At 41.2% G+C, this 13,913-nt stretch overlaps 1 protein-coding gene across 2 annotated transcripts in view; it reads right to left on the bottom strand.

Annotated features, from left to right (window-relative positions):
• Nucleotides 1–13,913, bottom strand: part of LZTR1 (leucine zipper like transcription regulator 1) — a 38,640-nt gene that overhangs the window by 5,981 nt on the left and 18,746 nt on the right. For both annotated transcript variants that reach the window (XM_049832010.1, XM_049832009.1), the window contains 7 exons: nt 8,690–8,800; nt 7,782–7,874; nt 6,782–6,877; nt 5,534–5,717; nt 3,521–3,690; nt 1,475–1,631; nt 173–299 (listed from right to left, as the gene is read on the bottom strand). In XM_049832010.1, the coding sequence (XP_049687967.1) occupies nt 173–299; nt 1,475–1,631; nt 3,521–3,690; nt 5,534–5,717; nt 6,782–6,877; nt 7,782–7,874; nt 8,690–8,800 (938 nt within the window). The remainder of the gene's footprint in view (nt 1–172; nt 300–1,474; nt 1,632–3,520; nt 3,691–5,533; nt 5,718–6,781; nt 6,878–7,781; nt 7,875–8,689; nt 8,801–13,913) is intronic.

A 13,913-nucleotide genomic window follows, 5' to 3' on the forward strand; every position in this document is an offset into this window, starting at 1 on the left:
TCACCATTGCTTAAAGGCTTATTACACTCATTGAGCATAGCTGCATCTTACACTTCATGGGGATACAAAGTTCCTCCCTGCCTTCTAAAAAATGCAAGATGACACACAGATTGCACAGCACTACATTTTACACATACAGTATTTGTTACAGTTTTAGTAAACAGCAACTCACCTGGAGCGGGCTGCTAGGATTGCTTTATGGGCTGGCCGTGGGTGGCCATCTAAGAGAAGGATGATATCACAGAATTCAGTCCCGGCTCCTTCTAGGTAAGCCTTCATGTCCTGAATTAAAGATGTTCCTGAAAGTTAAGGTAATGAAATAGTTAAAGACATGATAGTTCCAGGTGACCAGGTACAACAAACTAATATATGGCCAAGCCATAGCTCCAGCCCCTCTTGCCTTAGGGACCCTTGAGGTGAGTTTGAGGTAGGCCCTTCCTCATAATCCTGGAGCAAAATGAGCTTCATCCTTCTCCATCACAATCCATTACCCATCCCAGGAACAAACCTGGCAGCTCTGCTTTCAAACTGCTGACAGCAAATACTGGCAGTGGCTGTGCTGAAAGGTGTTCTCTATAGATAAAGAAATCTGACTTTTCCCCACCCTTTTCATTATTTCCAACCACCAGGAATATAAAATTTTGTCTCTTCATGAAAAAGCTTTCCCAAATCCTCAATAAAGGCTTCTTTTATCCAACATTTTAATTAACCTTTGAAAATACACAATAACTGCAAAATAGAGCACACGCAAGTCTGATCCAAATTCACTCATAATTTCAAAGTTCATCTTTCAATTTTTTGATGTTTGGGTCTCTTGTACCATTCCAGCTCTGGATACAGAAGCTGGCTATGCCATCTTCCTGGACAGTGCATGGTGCACCTCTCTTTTCCCTGGGACAAATGCCAGCCAAAGGCTTTCTACTTGACCTTCCAGGACTGTCTTCCCCATCTTTCTCTCCAGTCCCCAATTATTTTTGTGCAGTATTCCAAATCAACACTGGCAATGCCTCTGAACTTTGTGGCCTCAGCAAATTTCACTGTTACATTCCTTTTCTTGTGTGTCAGGCTGATAAAATCTTGAATAAGACTAGTCCTGGATCAGTCCTTGATGAATTCTGTAATAGAATTGTAAATCAAATCTTCTCCTTCCAGCACAATCACAGAATGAAAATGAAAGGCATGACCATTAGTGCAGGTTATTTATCTTCTCAAAAAATCAGGATATTTTATTGCAAGAAGAACACTATATTTAACATGACCTCTAGTGTATTTTGATGGGGATACTGTTCTGATTGAAGCTCACTGGAAGAAGAATGGGCATGCCCTGCCTTAGTCTGGGGAACAGCCTAAGTGCAGTCATACCAACTGGAGAATCAGTGGTCTGCAGTGGTCTACTTCCTAGGCTGTTTGCTAGACTAAACAAACCATTAGCAATGCAAAAATAGCACAACTAATTATAAAGCATAAAAGTTACCAATGTCAAGTGGCTGATCGGAATGTGTTCGAACAGGAGGTTGCTGTTTTCTCCGTACGATCTCCACTATGAGGGATGAAGAAAGATGCTCAAACTCCTTCATCATTATTACCTGATTAAAATGTGATTCCTTCACCACAAAGTTCAGGCAATGTTCCTTAAAAAAACCCAATATTAATTAAAAAATTATGGATTACTATATGAAGTCACCCTCCAGCATCACATAAATGTTACCATGTCACATATGTAAACAGCCATCCTTTTCTTATGACCCTCCACCTGGATCCTGCAGCTGAAACTATCAAACAATGACCTCTTTATTAGGTGACTACTTAGGCTCCTACTTGAACAGGAAATTCAGGACAATTCTAAGCATCTAGAAAAACATGACTAAGAAACAATAACAAGGAAAAGATTGTCTCCCATCTAGCTGCTCTGACGCTTTCTAAAATAGGAATCTCAGGAGATGCCAAAAACCTCACGGACCTAACTAAGATTGGTTGCTATCTCATAATAATTCTTTATACAATTAGATACAGAAGTTAATTAGAAGAGGGAAGAGACCTTAACTCTTAACACTATCCATTAAGGGTACAGATATTTTGCAGGACTTCCTTGTGTGGATTTTGCCTTAACCTTTTCTGTAAAGGCTGCAAACAGTCTGAAAGAGCTCTTGTAGGTTCTTGTATGACAAACTTGCTAGAAAAATCAATGAGGTGGAAAGGTGACAAATGAACCAGACCTAACGATAAACAGTTAAGGTGACAAAAAATGGCACACCGTTTGCCAGTGTGATCCAAGGTTTTCCCTCAGGACTCTTGAATAAGCAAAAAATATAATCTATACCAGCTCACCATAAGGTGAGTAAAAAATTCACCCAAAGAATAATTACTACTGTCCATTTTCTGCAAGTTATTTCACCTGGGATCCAAAGGGATCTGTTGAGGACCCATCTGTGAAATGTTTTGAATAGTCACTAAGATGCCAGAAAGAGCAGCCTTCTGCAGATGGCACCTACCCACGAGGACTAACACGCACTTGAGAAGACAGGATGCCAACTCAGGGTGATCCTGACCAAATGGAGTTGTGTGGAAGAGCCCCTGTGTGGTAGCTGAGGCAGGTGGAGGTAGCTGGCTAATCTGAAATTATTGGCACTAGATCCACCAATGCTGAGATATTTGCTTGAGCTTCTGGGCAGCTAATGGCATCATGGTCCTATGCACCAAAGGTTGTGCCAGCATTTACATACTTGCTGCTGACTCTGCTGCTGTCCTCCTGGATGCTTTTCCTTTGCCCAAATCTAGTGCATAAAGAGTGCCTGAGGAAGTGCTGGTGCATACTGGTTTCTCTAGCCTCCCTCTGCTTGCAACTGTCAGCTATATGGCCAACTGATGCGCACAGGCTGCTCAAACAGGCATTGCATGATCTTGCACTGACTCTTGGACGTGCGGTGGAGGATTGTCTTCTCTGCAGCTTTACGCGGAACTGGCTCTGGCTGCTGTTGGTGGGAACCAGACCATCACAGTAAATCCTGGTCTGAAGCCTGGGGGTATTGACTCTACCATGACTTTCAGCAAATGCCTAGAAGCCCTTGACCCACTACACAGAGATGGAGAATTGCAGACACTTTTTTTTTTTTTTTCCAGTAGAGTGTTTTTCAGATCAAAGGCATGACAACAGAATTTAGTTTTTTCATCAGACCAGGTGAAAGAACCTGTTTGCAGTCTCCATATAAAACACTGGGACCAGAAAATGCACTGGTTCCATCTTGCTGCAGTGAGAGTGAATTGATGAAGAGCCAAAGTCACTCTGCCCTTTACATCCTGCAGGGCAGATACGCAAAAAAATATCAAACACTTAGTGAGAAAAACCTACATAATATTCATGAGCAACTGCAGGACAATCCACACTAACATATACTCAAGCAACTATAATTATAGGAAAGAACTGAATTTGCAACAGCTGATAGCTTTTGCAAAACTTTAATTACATAAATATTCTTTTTTTTATTTCTTATCAGTTACCTTGTATGCAAAATGTGATTACCTTTAGCTGATCCAGCTGAAGCTTGTTAGCATTTTCACACACAATGAGCACATTCTGCAGATCTACGGATGCTTCAATATATTGAAGGCAGAGCTGTTCCAGTCGAGAGAGCTTGAAGTTTAAGGCTAGTTTGTATACATCCATAATAAGTAACACATCCTGCACATGACCTGAAATTACGAGAAAGAAAAACGCTGGAGAGCTCACAGAACAAAAAGAGGAAGCCTTCTCCAAGTAGGGTTCTTTTTACATCAACCTGAGCATTTGGAACGGTAGAATGTGCAGCAACTGGAAGATTGTTATGGAGAAAAAAATTCCATTGCTCGTTAGACAAAATCTGAATTGATACTAAAAAAGGAGTTTCAAAATTGAGGCATGAAATAGCCACCCCAAAAGATTTTTTGGACAAAGATTTTGTGACAATCTGGATCACGATTTTCTACCACCCTCAAAACTAAGTGAAGTCTCTGAAAACACTGACAAGCTCCAAAGCTAGCAGCCCAATTTTCCAAAGTGCTGCTAACAACTCTGCTGAAGTCCTTGGGTTTTTTGCAGTATTAGCAACCAGCTCCCTGATTTTGACAGACCTTTATGAAGGCACTCTGTGCTTGTGCATGTACAGATCTGAGGCTGAGGCTCTGTTATAGGCAGAGGGATGAAGTAAGAGAGGGGCAGTGGGAACCCTCATAGCCACTGCAATGGGGCTACAGGGACCAACTCAAGGAATAATCCTCCACAGCCTTTGCTCTCCTCACAGGAGATCTCTGGCCATCTGCTGTAACTACTTTTTGGATAGAGAAAAGCCTTCTCGCATGTCACATGCCTTCCCTGTGTCTAATCAGAAAATCCCATTTGATAAGCATGCTCAATTCTATTAGCTCAGCCTCTGGATGGATCCCCAAGGTGCTGCTCTCTGAACTGAGAGGAGCAACTAGGAATACAAATGGTCAGGACAGGGCCATTGGAGGATCCCAGCAGAAGGGTAAGCTGCAGGCAGAACATTTGATGGGCTGGGGGAAGGGTAGCTGGCTGCCTAAGAAGCCTGGAACAAAGGGAAGAGCTCAGTATAATAATCCTTTCCTTGGTCTGATCCTGTCCTGAAGTGAGCATGCTGAGGATCAGTGAATTGGCTGAGAGCAGGCTCCGGCAATATCAGCAGACACCAATGAGAAGGCTCCCTTGTCCCCATTAATTAGGCTTGCTCTCAGGCAGGCCACCTCACAGGGAAAGCCGTGGGACAGCTGCATACAAATCATTATTTTCCTGAGAATTATCTTTTATAGAAAGGAAAGATCCTGGACTGAAACTGAGGGAAAGCTTTCAGCGTTAGGATAGATGTACCTCACTATATCCTGACTGCACCACGTGGCTGCAGTTTCCTCAGCCCCACCAGCTGGAGTCCCCCCTGGGTATCCACTCTGACTCCCACAGCCCAACAGACCTCATCACTCAAACATGGCCATGAGTTAGATTTGCTGTGTGGGAGCTGAGAGATCTCCGGCTATTATCTTCCAGCCTGCAAGTATTTTTTAACTCAGGGATCTTCAATGAATGTGTCAAATAGATATTCCCTTTCTTGAGGCATTCCTTTGGATTGGCATTTTGAAGAGATGATAAATACTGGCTTGCTCTGCCTTTCTGTGTGGGCTCAGTTTGCAACGGATCAAAACAATACCAGAAAAAGGAAATAAGCCAACCCAGGATACATGGTCCTTCCAGGCAGGCTGCAGTAATGTTCAAAATACTGTGAAATTTTTGTTTGTTTGCTTGGGTTTTTTTACACCTTTTGGAACGATCAAGAACCTGCTTTTCCTTCATGTTTGAAAAGAATTAGGAAAAAACAAAGCGCTGATAGTATGCTTTGATAGAAATCTGCTTTTTTAAAAAATCTCGGGTAAGTAATTAAGAGCTTAGAGCAGGATTGATCATCTGCAAATGCTTGATCCTGCTCTGTATCAAAATAAATGTTTGCTCCCCAGTTGCTAGTATTTTTTTTTTATCCTGCTGTCCTACCTTTGCGAGGGTATTTTATTTTATCCGTATACAGAAACTGCATGAGCACCTCGAAGGGTTGCGCCTCAGCCTCTCGGATGGGCACTTCCAGTAGTGGCTGCAGGCGGCACAACTTGACATTCCCACCAATCCCATCCTTCTGACATGTCGCATGTCCCTCGTCTTCAATATCTTGCTTTGATTTCTAATGAGACAGAAAAAACACTGAAACATGGCAACAAGGCTGTGTTAGCTCACACACATTACTATCAAACCAAAGGAAAGATCCTTCTCATGACTGCACATTCTTCAAGACCCAAGATCTCTTTATCTTCAAGATAACAAGGAGTTAATGTCTTAGACTTACTGTTCCATATTTTGTAACAAACATGGATCACAACAAATGTGAGCTCCTGGATAAAGCTCAAAAGCAGGAACTCAGAAAAAGGGAGGAGCTCTGACCAGCTCAGCTTCCACTGAGCTCACATTTCTGCCCTCAGCAGGAACATCATCTCTCCTTGGAGAAGGAAGATGTAGGAGCAGGTTCCACAGACCCCTGCCTTGCAAAGTCAGAGCTCAAAGTGCTGCACGGAAGCATTTTAAGGCAGTCTGTTACTTTCAAGTTTCACTTTGACAGCCTTTCCCCACAGCCTTTTCCAGTGAAGATGGAGGGCTATGGGACGGCAAAGCAATTAACTGAGGGGCAATGAGGCAACCATATATGTCTTACTGCATGTTGTGTGCTACCACTTCCTCAAGAGCAATAAGTGTTTGCTGCTGAAAAGCTGTAAGCAGTTAAAATTAATAGACAATGAACCAGAGGCACCAGACCTTCAACTCTGGAAAAAGTCAGGAAATACTAAAGTGAAGAGAACACAGCCAGCCTCAAAACGTTAACACTGCCTTCCCTCTAATCTGTCTAATCTGGCAGGCTATCCCCAATGACATGCAGCTTTTACCCTCCCCAGAAGGAGGGCTACGCATACCTCCTCAGGGGTTTCAGATTAGAACTTAGACAGCTATGAGAGCTCCCAAGAACCATACCGCCAAATCCAGATAACTGGATTAACTTTGGCTCCTCCATGTTACAGTAGCCTATGTTAATACTAATTATCGTCTTTAGTTTACTTGCTCAAGAGCACCTTAGCATCAGATGCTGCTCTGGTCCTACATCTGTCTCAGCAGATACTATTTTTTTCCAGACAACATTATTTCCGAAACTGGGCAGAATAAGCTCTACCTTGCCATAAGATTACTTTTCCAAAATACCTGTTTCAACCTCTCCCTTGCCTGTATGATTTTCTTTTTCAGCCACTTGCAGCGAGCTGTAACAATTGCGGTATGCCCTCGGACTCGTTCTTCCTTCTGTCAAAGGCAAAGGAAGAATACATATTAAACTTTTATTCCCAAATCACATGATGGTGGCAGATGGCAGAAGTTGTAAAAACCTGGGCTGAACTCCAGGTTACTATACCTATGGTTTAAGTTAGAATCAAAGGCAACCTTGCATCTGCTCTGCACATACAGATGAAATTCAACACCTATTTTCCTTAAAGGCTAATGGCAAACACCATTTGGAAACAGCCTTTGTTACTTTCACTGAGTGGAAGCTGTTGCGTAGGTTCAGTGTCACAGACGTTGCTTCTTATTGTTGCATCTGATTTTCAGTTTAATTTTCTCTTTTCAAAACAACAGTGTGTTTTTTGGCTATTGTTCTTCATAATCTACTTCATCTCTTGTTGAGGATCTGTTATCTGATCTCTGCAAAGCTTTTTATAACTTTTTTTTTGCAAAACGAATGCAGGTAAGTTCAAATTTCTCATGTTTTTCTTCAGAAAAACTTGTGCTGCTTTTTCCTCATTCTATTTTATTTCAGTAATTAAAAATGGGTCTTGAAATGACACATGGATCTGCAAACCCCTAACCCACTCTTTCTAGGAGGCAGTTGGAACCTCGGAGTACAAAGGTCATTAGTATCATTTTCATATTGCAACTATATATAATGTGGTCTGATAAATTCAGGTTATGTCTCAGTGATGCACAGATCTTCTCAGTTTAGAAGTTTCTTCTCCTTTGCAGCTTTAGAAATTAATCTGGATTAGTGTAATTTACTAAACCAGACAGACATAATTTTCACCAGTGTTGCTGCTCTTAAAACTTCATTCCCAGGGTTTCTGGCACAATCATTGTACAATTTGCTTTTTCCCAGCAAACATGCTACACATGCAGTAACACCCCCGTTGGCAGCTTTTCAATAAATTCTACTCACCTCTCCCAAAACAAACTCCAAGTCACTGAACTGCCTGTTTTCCCATAGCCTTCCATAGTCTTCATGTAGGGTGCATTTAGGGTAACAAGAAAACTAAAAAAATAAAACCCCACAGAAGACAGAATTCATTTCAAATGGCTATATCCAAAAGCACTGTAGTTACATACACTAGCACTGGATTTTCTTATTAGCTCAACCTCAGTGTAGTATATAAAGCAGAAAATAACAAGCAAACCAAACACATGCAAGGGCTTCCTCTGTGGTGACGGTAATGAAAGATAACTGTAACATGGAAGAATTATGTCTCACCACAACTTGCAGATTTCAGGAGTTAGTGGCTAGGAGTCCCACCTGCCCTCAGGACTTGTCTGAGGGTCCCACACAATAAAAATAACCTTGAGTGTAAGGGGGGATTTAACCTGGTGTGAGTATCTTGAAATTTAAAATTTAAAATTCCCATAGTTACTGCGGGGGTGGAAGTGGGAGTGCTGCACAAAGATAAAATTCCAATACAAAATGCTCTGGCCCAGGAACCTTGAACATGATAGTACATGAGGAGGACCAGTCAATTTTCAGTTAATCATCCTGGCAAATCCTGTCTGATACACTTTTCAATAATTTGTCAAAATAAGTTGTCATGATCTCCGTTAGGACTTTAGAAGGCACTGGAGAGCTTGGCCTTACCAAAATGTCTGTCCAGATAACATTTCTCAAGAGATTTTAAAGATACACATTAATCTTTGGCAGCTGAATCTGAAATGCAAAGGCTGCCTGCAGGAAGGATGCACAATGAAAGCCATCAAGTTCATGATGAGCCAAACCAGAAACTCTGCTGTGTCTGGAGACAGAGCCAGAAGGATTCATGCAGAATTTGTGTGGATGTTTGAGTACATTTATCAGTGAATTACCTGGAACCTGTACATTTCTCCACTTCTAATGTTATTGTCCACTGTACCACCAAAGATGTACATAGCATCTGAGATAACAGCTGCAGCATGGAAGAGTCTCCCACTGGGTAACTAGGGAAAGAAAAGGACAAAATAGGTGAGGGAATAAATAAAAGACTTTTTTTTCTCCCAAGAAAAAGGACTTGCAAGAGATCAACATTGAGAAGGGAAAATCAATGTAGTCTGAAGTGACATGAAAGCTTGCATCCTAAGATTGACATTTATTATATTTTAGGATTGTTTCCTAGTGTATCTAGAACATACTTTCCAGTCACATTTAAAAACACCTATTCATTGCACCTTCTAATCAGAATGGTACATACACAGGGCTCTACATATCATGATAGTTACAAAATATATCATTTACCAAACTCAGACTCAGCGCTTTTACATATAAAAATAAAACGCACTTCTAGAAATAAACAGATTCTGCAAATGTGATCACTATGCAAACTCAGAGCTTGTGCTGAATATTACTGGGAACTTGAAAGGTAAACGAACATCTATCTCAGCAGGATATTGAACTGCAGGCTTGTAAATGCATGCCTTCCCCACAGCTTGCTGGGGCTGAACCATCTGGCTAACAAGCTCCTCCAACAATGCCAGATTCTGCACAGAAGCCCAAAGTTGGAGACATTTACAGAGCTGGCACCACGGAGTCAAGTCTCCGTTCTCCATCATGCCAAGTCCACAGAAAAAAAAGCCACCCCACACTGCATGAAGCCCCATCTATTTACAGGACTGAGGGATCGCACCATTCCATGCAACACACAGTTCACCTTGGAATTGCAAAATTGGATGATTTTTGAAGCAGGAAGGAGTCACTGCAAGTCAAAGCTGCCCTCCTGCATGGGACAGACCACATTATTTTTACCCGTTTCTTCTGAGGTTACGCAAAAGGTATCTGATCAGATTAGCACATCTCACTGAGATGACTCATATAAAGTCTTCAAGTGGTGATAGTAACTTCTTTTTTTTTTTTTCCCTAGTTTGATCAGGCTTGTTTTGTCTTCCAGGCAGCAAATCTCATTAAATCTTTGCCTACAAAAAAAAGTCCCTTGGTATAAGAAATCTTCTCTTCTTGTACATATTTATAGACACCACTCAAGTAAACTCAGACATGAAACAAGATTATGTTTATCTGGAGAGACATATTTTCCAGGAAACTGTGCTGACTGGCATTTTTCATTACCACTGACTTATCCCTTTTACCACAGCATCACACAATGGTCTCATTTAGCTTGTTACTCACCAGACTTTCCATGACTTTTTCTTTTCTTCAAACTACAGCTTTTAAGGATACAATCCCTCATGCAATAACTAGGACCTGTTTTTTGTTTTTTTTTTTTTTCTCAGATGTAAAAACCACAGATTTGGTCACCTTAAAATGCACATTTGCCTGCGCCAGTTTAACAAGCCATCTTGGATAAACAAGATACCTTCTGTCTCCAGCATACTTCATGGATACTTTATCAAAGAAACTTTACAGTTGGTGCTAATAAATACAGTGATGGGAAGATTATAGAATAATATTGATCTATTAGTACATTCCTGCTGGGTCCCTGTTTGATAAAGCTCCAAAAGAGGATGAGATTACTGTCAAATATAATCTATTTTATATGGCCTCTATTTGTTCTTAGTAGTAATCCCATTAATTAAGATGTACTGACTGAAAAAAATCAAACATATTATAGTAGTTTAAAAATACATCAGTGACCTTTATCAACTGGACCTCCAACCTCATCCCAAAATATGAAGTTTGCTTGCCAAGACCTACTTCCACACAACTAGATGGGCTGATATTAGCTGTCTTTTAGTATCTTCCTTACAACTAACTCTCCAACCAAAACAAAAAACCCCCAAACTATTCTGCCAGAGACCAAATGGAGGCCACCTGGTTTATGCTTATTCAGGTAATTTTCCCTGTCTTCTTTTTTTAAAAAAATAATACTTTAGCTTTGTTTTTAATTGAAATAATTCTCAATATTCTCTAGTATTTGCTTTTAAAAGCAGCCATTGTATTTAACAACCACATTTTTTTCAATCAAAAAAACCTTACAGCATTTTAACAATTGATGCCAGAAAGGAAATATGAATCATCTGAATATCTAAACAAGTAACACCATACTTGCTAGTTGCATCATATTTAACTCAAATGATCTGCAAGAAATGTTGTAACAATGATTTTTAATTTGTAATGGTTGGTACCAGAGTGGACAAGGAACCAGAACTTTGCTACTTACTAATAACTTAAGCAATCAACAACTCTACTTTTTAAATACACATACCACATTTTTAAAGCGAGTAGTAAGAGAAATGTAAAATATGAAAGGATAGCCCAGAAAAAGAAAGGCCATATACAGTTCATCAAAACATTGTGCAGCTGAGGGTTTCAGGGTATTTGTCTTGCTGAATCAGAATAGCAGAGTTCAAGCCAGCACAAACCCTCACATGGTGATGGCAACCCGGCCAAACGGTGAGATACCGATGCCACCTTCAAGGAGAATAATGCTCTGCCCTCCCAGGACCAGAGCTTTGGCCAAAGAAAAACTCTGGCCCAGTGCAAACCAGGGCAGCTTGGTCCTCAAGAAGAAAATATTCAGGGCAAAAAGGTTAATAGAGCCCAGGAGCATAAACAGCTGGAGAGATATGCTGGGCTCCGCGTTCCTCATCCACCAATACCAGATGCCAAAAGCCTGCCCTATCTTGAATTTTTTGTTGGGAGACCTCCCAAACTGCCAAATCCAGCTGCTGAATACACTCAACCCAGGTAGAGTTTATAAGGAACAGACATGAAATAATATCTATTTTGCTAGCCCAGATGGTCAGAAATCCTCCCAGCATGGGATGCTGCGGAGGAAGAGTCCACGAGGAAATTCACAGAAACAGACACACAAAACTATGCCCTGCATGCCAAATTCAGCAGTCCAACATGGGAGGGTTAGAGTTATGTGGTCTTATTTTAAACACCAGAGAGAACAGTCATCACTCTGCTCACCATCCATGGACCTGTATTTCACAGGACATGTGCTGGCGAAACCATGTGGTTTGCCCTGCCTAAGGCTGAGGTAATTCAGGTGGCTTATAACCTACCAGAAGAAATGAATCTGAACTTCTTTTATGCAGATATTTATATGTCCGTGTCTTCCTCACTGTCATGATTTTGGCTAGGATAGAGTTAATTTTCTTTCTAGTAGCTGGTATAGTGTTATGTTTTGGATTTAGTATGAGAAGAATGTTGATAACACACTGATGTTTTCAGTTGTAGCTAAGTAGTGTTTATACTAAGTCAAGGATTTTTCAGCTTCTCATGCCCAGCCAGCAAGAAGGCTGAAGGGGCACAAGAAGCTGGGAGGGGACACAGTCAGGACAGCTGACCCAAACTGGCCAAAGGGGTATTCCATAACATGTGATGTCATGCCCAGTATATAAACTTGGGGAGAGTTGGCCTTGGGGGTGCGGATCACTGCTTGGGAACTAACTGGGCATCAGTCAGTGAGTGGTGAGCAACTGCACTGTGCATCACTTGTTTTGTATATTCCAATTCTTTTATTACTATTATTGTTATTTTATTATTATTATCATTATTATTTTCTTCCTTTCTGTCCTATTAAACTGTTCTTATCTCAACCCACAAGTTTTACTTTTTTTCCCCTGATTCTCTCACCCATCCCACTGGGTGGGGGGGAAGTGACTGAGTGGTGCTCAGTTGCTGGCTGGGGTTAAACCACAACACTCACTACTGAGCAAAGTCTCATCCCTTGTAGTAGTGCACACAGCCAAATCTGATTTGATAAAACCCCAAGAAGGTCAGTTCGTGCAAAGGTGGATCAAGAATCACTGTCTACAATAGAGCAAACCTGTCTAAGACTTGAAAGGCATTACAGGATTGCAGCCACTGGATCACAATCCCTTGTCAGAGCCTAAGAGAGAGTACAGAAACCCCAATTTTCAACACACAATCACTCTACTACAAATAATTGTGTAGGCAGAAAAAGATGCACCATGTTTCTTCCTGTTTAAGCTACTCCTTCCTTGGTGCAATTTAAGCATTAATCACATTACCTCTTGTCCTACCCACCAGAACCACAGAAAAGAGCTTCTTTCCCTCCTTTCTGCAGTAACTGTTCCTGCGTTTCAAAATGTATGCTTCACCTCTCATCTTCCCTTCACTAGGCATCTCCAGCTCTTTCAGCTTTTTCAATGGGGTCATGTTTGCTGATTGCTCTTACAGCTTTCCTATGGATTCTCCCAATGGTCTGCATATTTGTACTCCATCCATCTGCACAAGTAAAGGATTATTACTAGTTGCAGTTTATTAGAACTGTCTTAGACAACAAGTCTATCACTCAAATATACAGTGAATGACTCCTTGCTCACAACACTATAAGCCAAGGTTACTGTTAGGAACTGCTGCTCTCAGAGAAACAAAGACAGCGTAGCGTGAACATGAAACTAAGCCTCTGTTTTGCAATATAACACATTTATCCTAATTTCAGTCTTTTACAAGCACAGTCTCATCAACTGTTCCACATCCTGCTTGTGACATGGGAATGTGTTGGTCAGCCTCATTTTACAGCTGGCAAAGAAGCTCAAAGAAATTGTTTTAATTTTCTGAGATCATAAAGAAAGACTACAGTAGACTAACAGCATGTACACAGTTTGCAGGGTATCTTTCAGCTGCTGCTCTGGGTAAAATTTTAAGGTTATTCTGGTACTTACTGCATTCTAAGTCCAGCTGCTAGGGCTCTGAATGCAGTATGGAGAAGTGCAGATTTCTGCTTAAGAGCTGCCAAGTAATGAATATATACTACATGCTATGAATCTGTCAGGGCAGTTTTTTGGACAGTTTTCCTGAGATCTCCTCTTGCCCTCTTTTCTCCCACTGTTTCACCTTGTCAAGTTCCAAAGTCCTATTGGTAGTAAGACCACTGTCCCTTCACAATCCCACAAAACTCTGTTTAGACTTTGCCATGTCCTAAATTGCTAAAAGTCAGCACTCTCTTCCTGCTGCTTACTGTTTCACTTGAAGCTAAAATCTTTCCAGTGTCATCCATGTTGGTCTATCCTTTGATCCTTACCTACTAGCTCGCAACTGGCTCACCCATCCCAAGGCAAAGCTCCAGGCACTCCTTCACATGGAGCACAACCGCTTCTCTTCAACTTCCCAGCCTGTCTTTCTGGT

Source organism: Accipiter gentilis, chromosome 29 (genome assembly GCF_929443795.1).
Source record: "Accipiter gentilis chromosome 29, bAccGen1.1, whole genome shotgun sequence".
In the NCBI taxonomy this organism is placed as follows: domain Eukaryota; kingdom Metazoa; phylum Chordata; class Aves; order Accipitriformes; family Accipitridae; genus Astur; species Astur gentilis.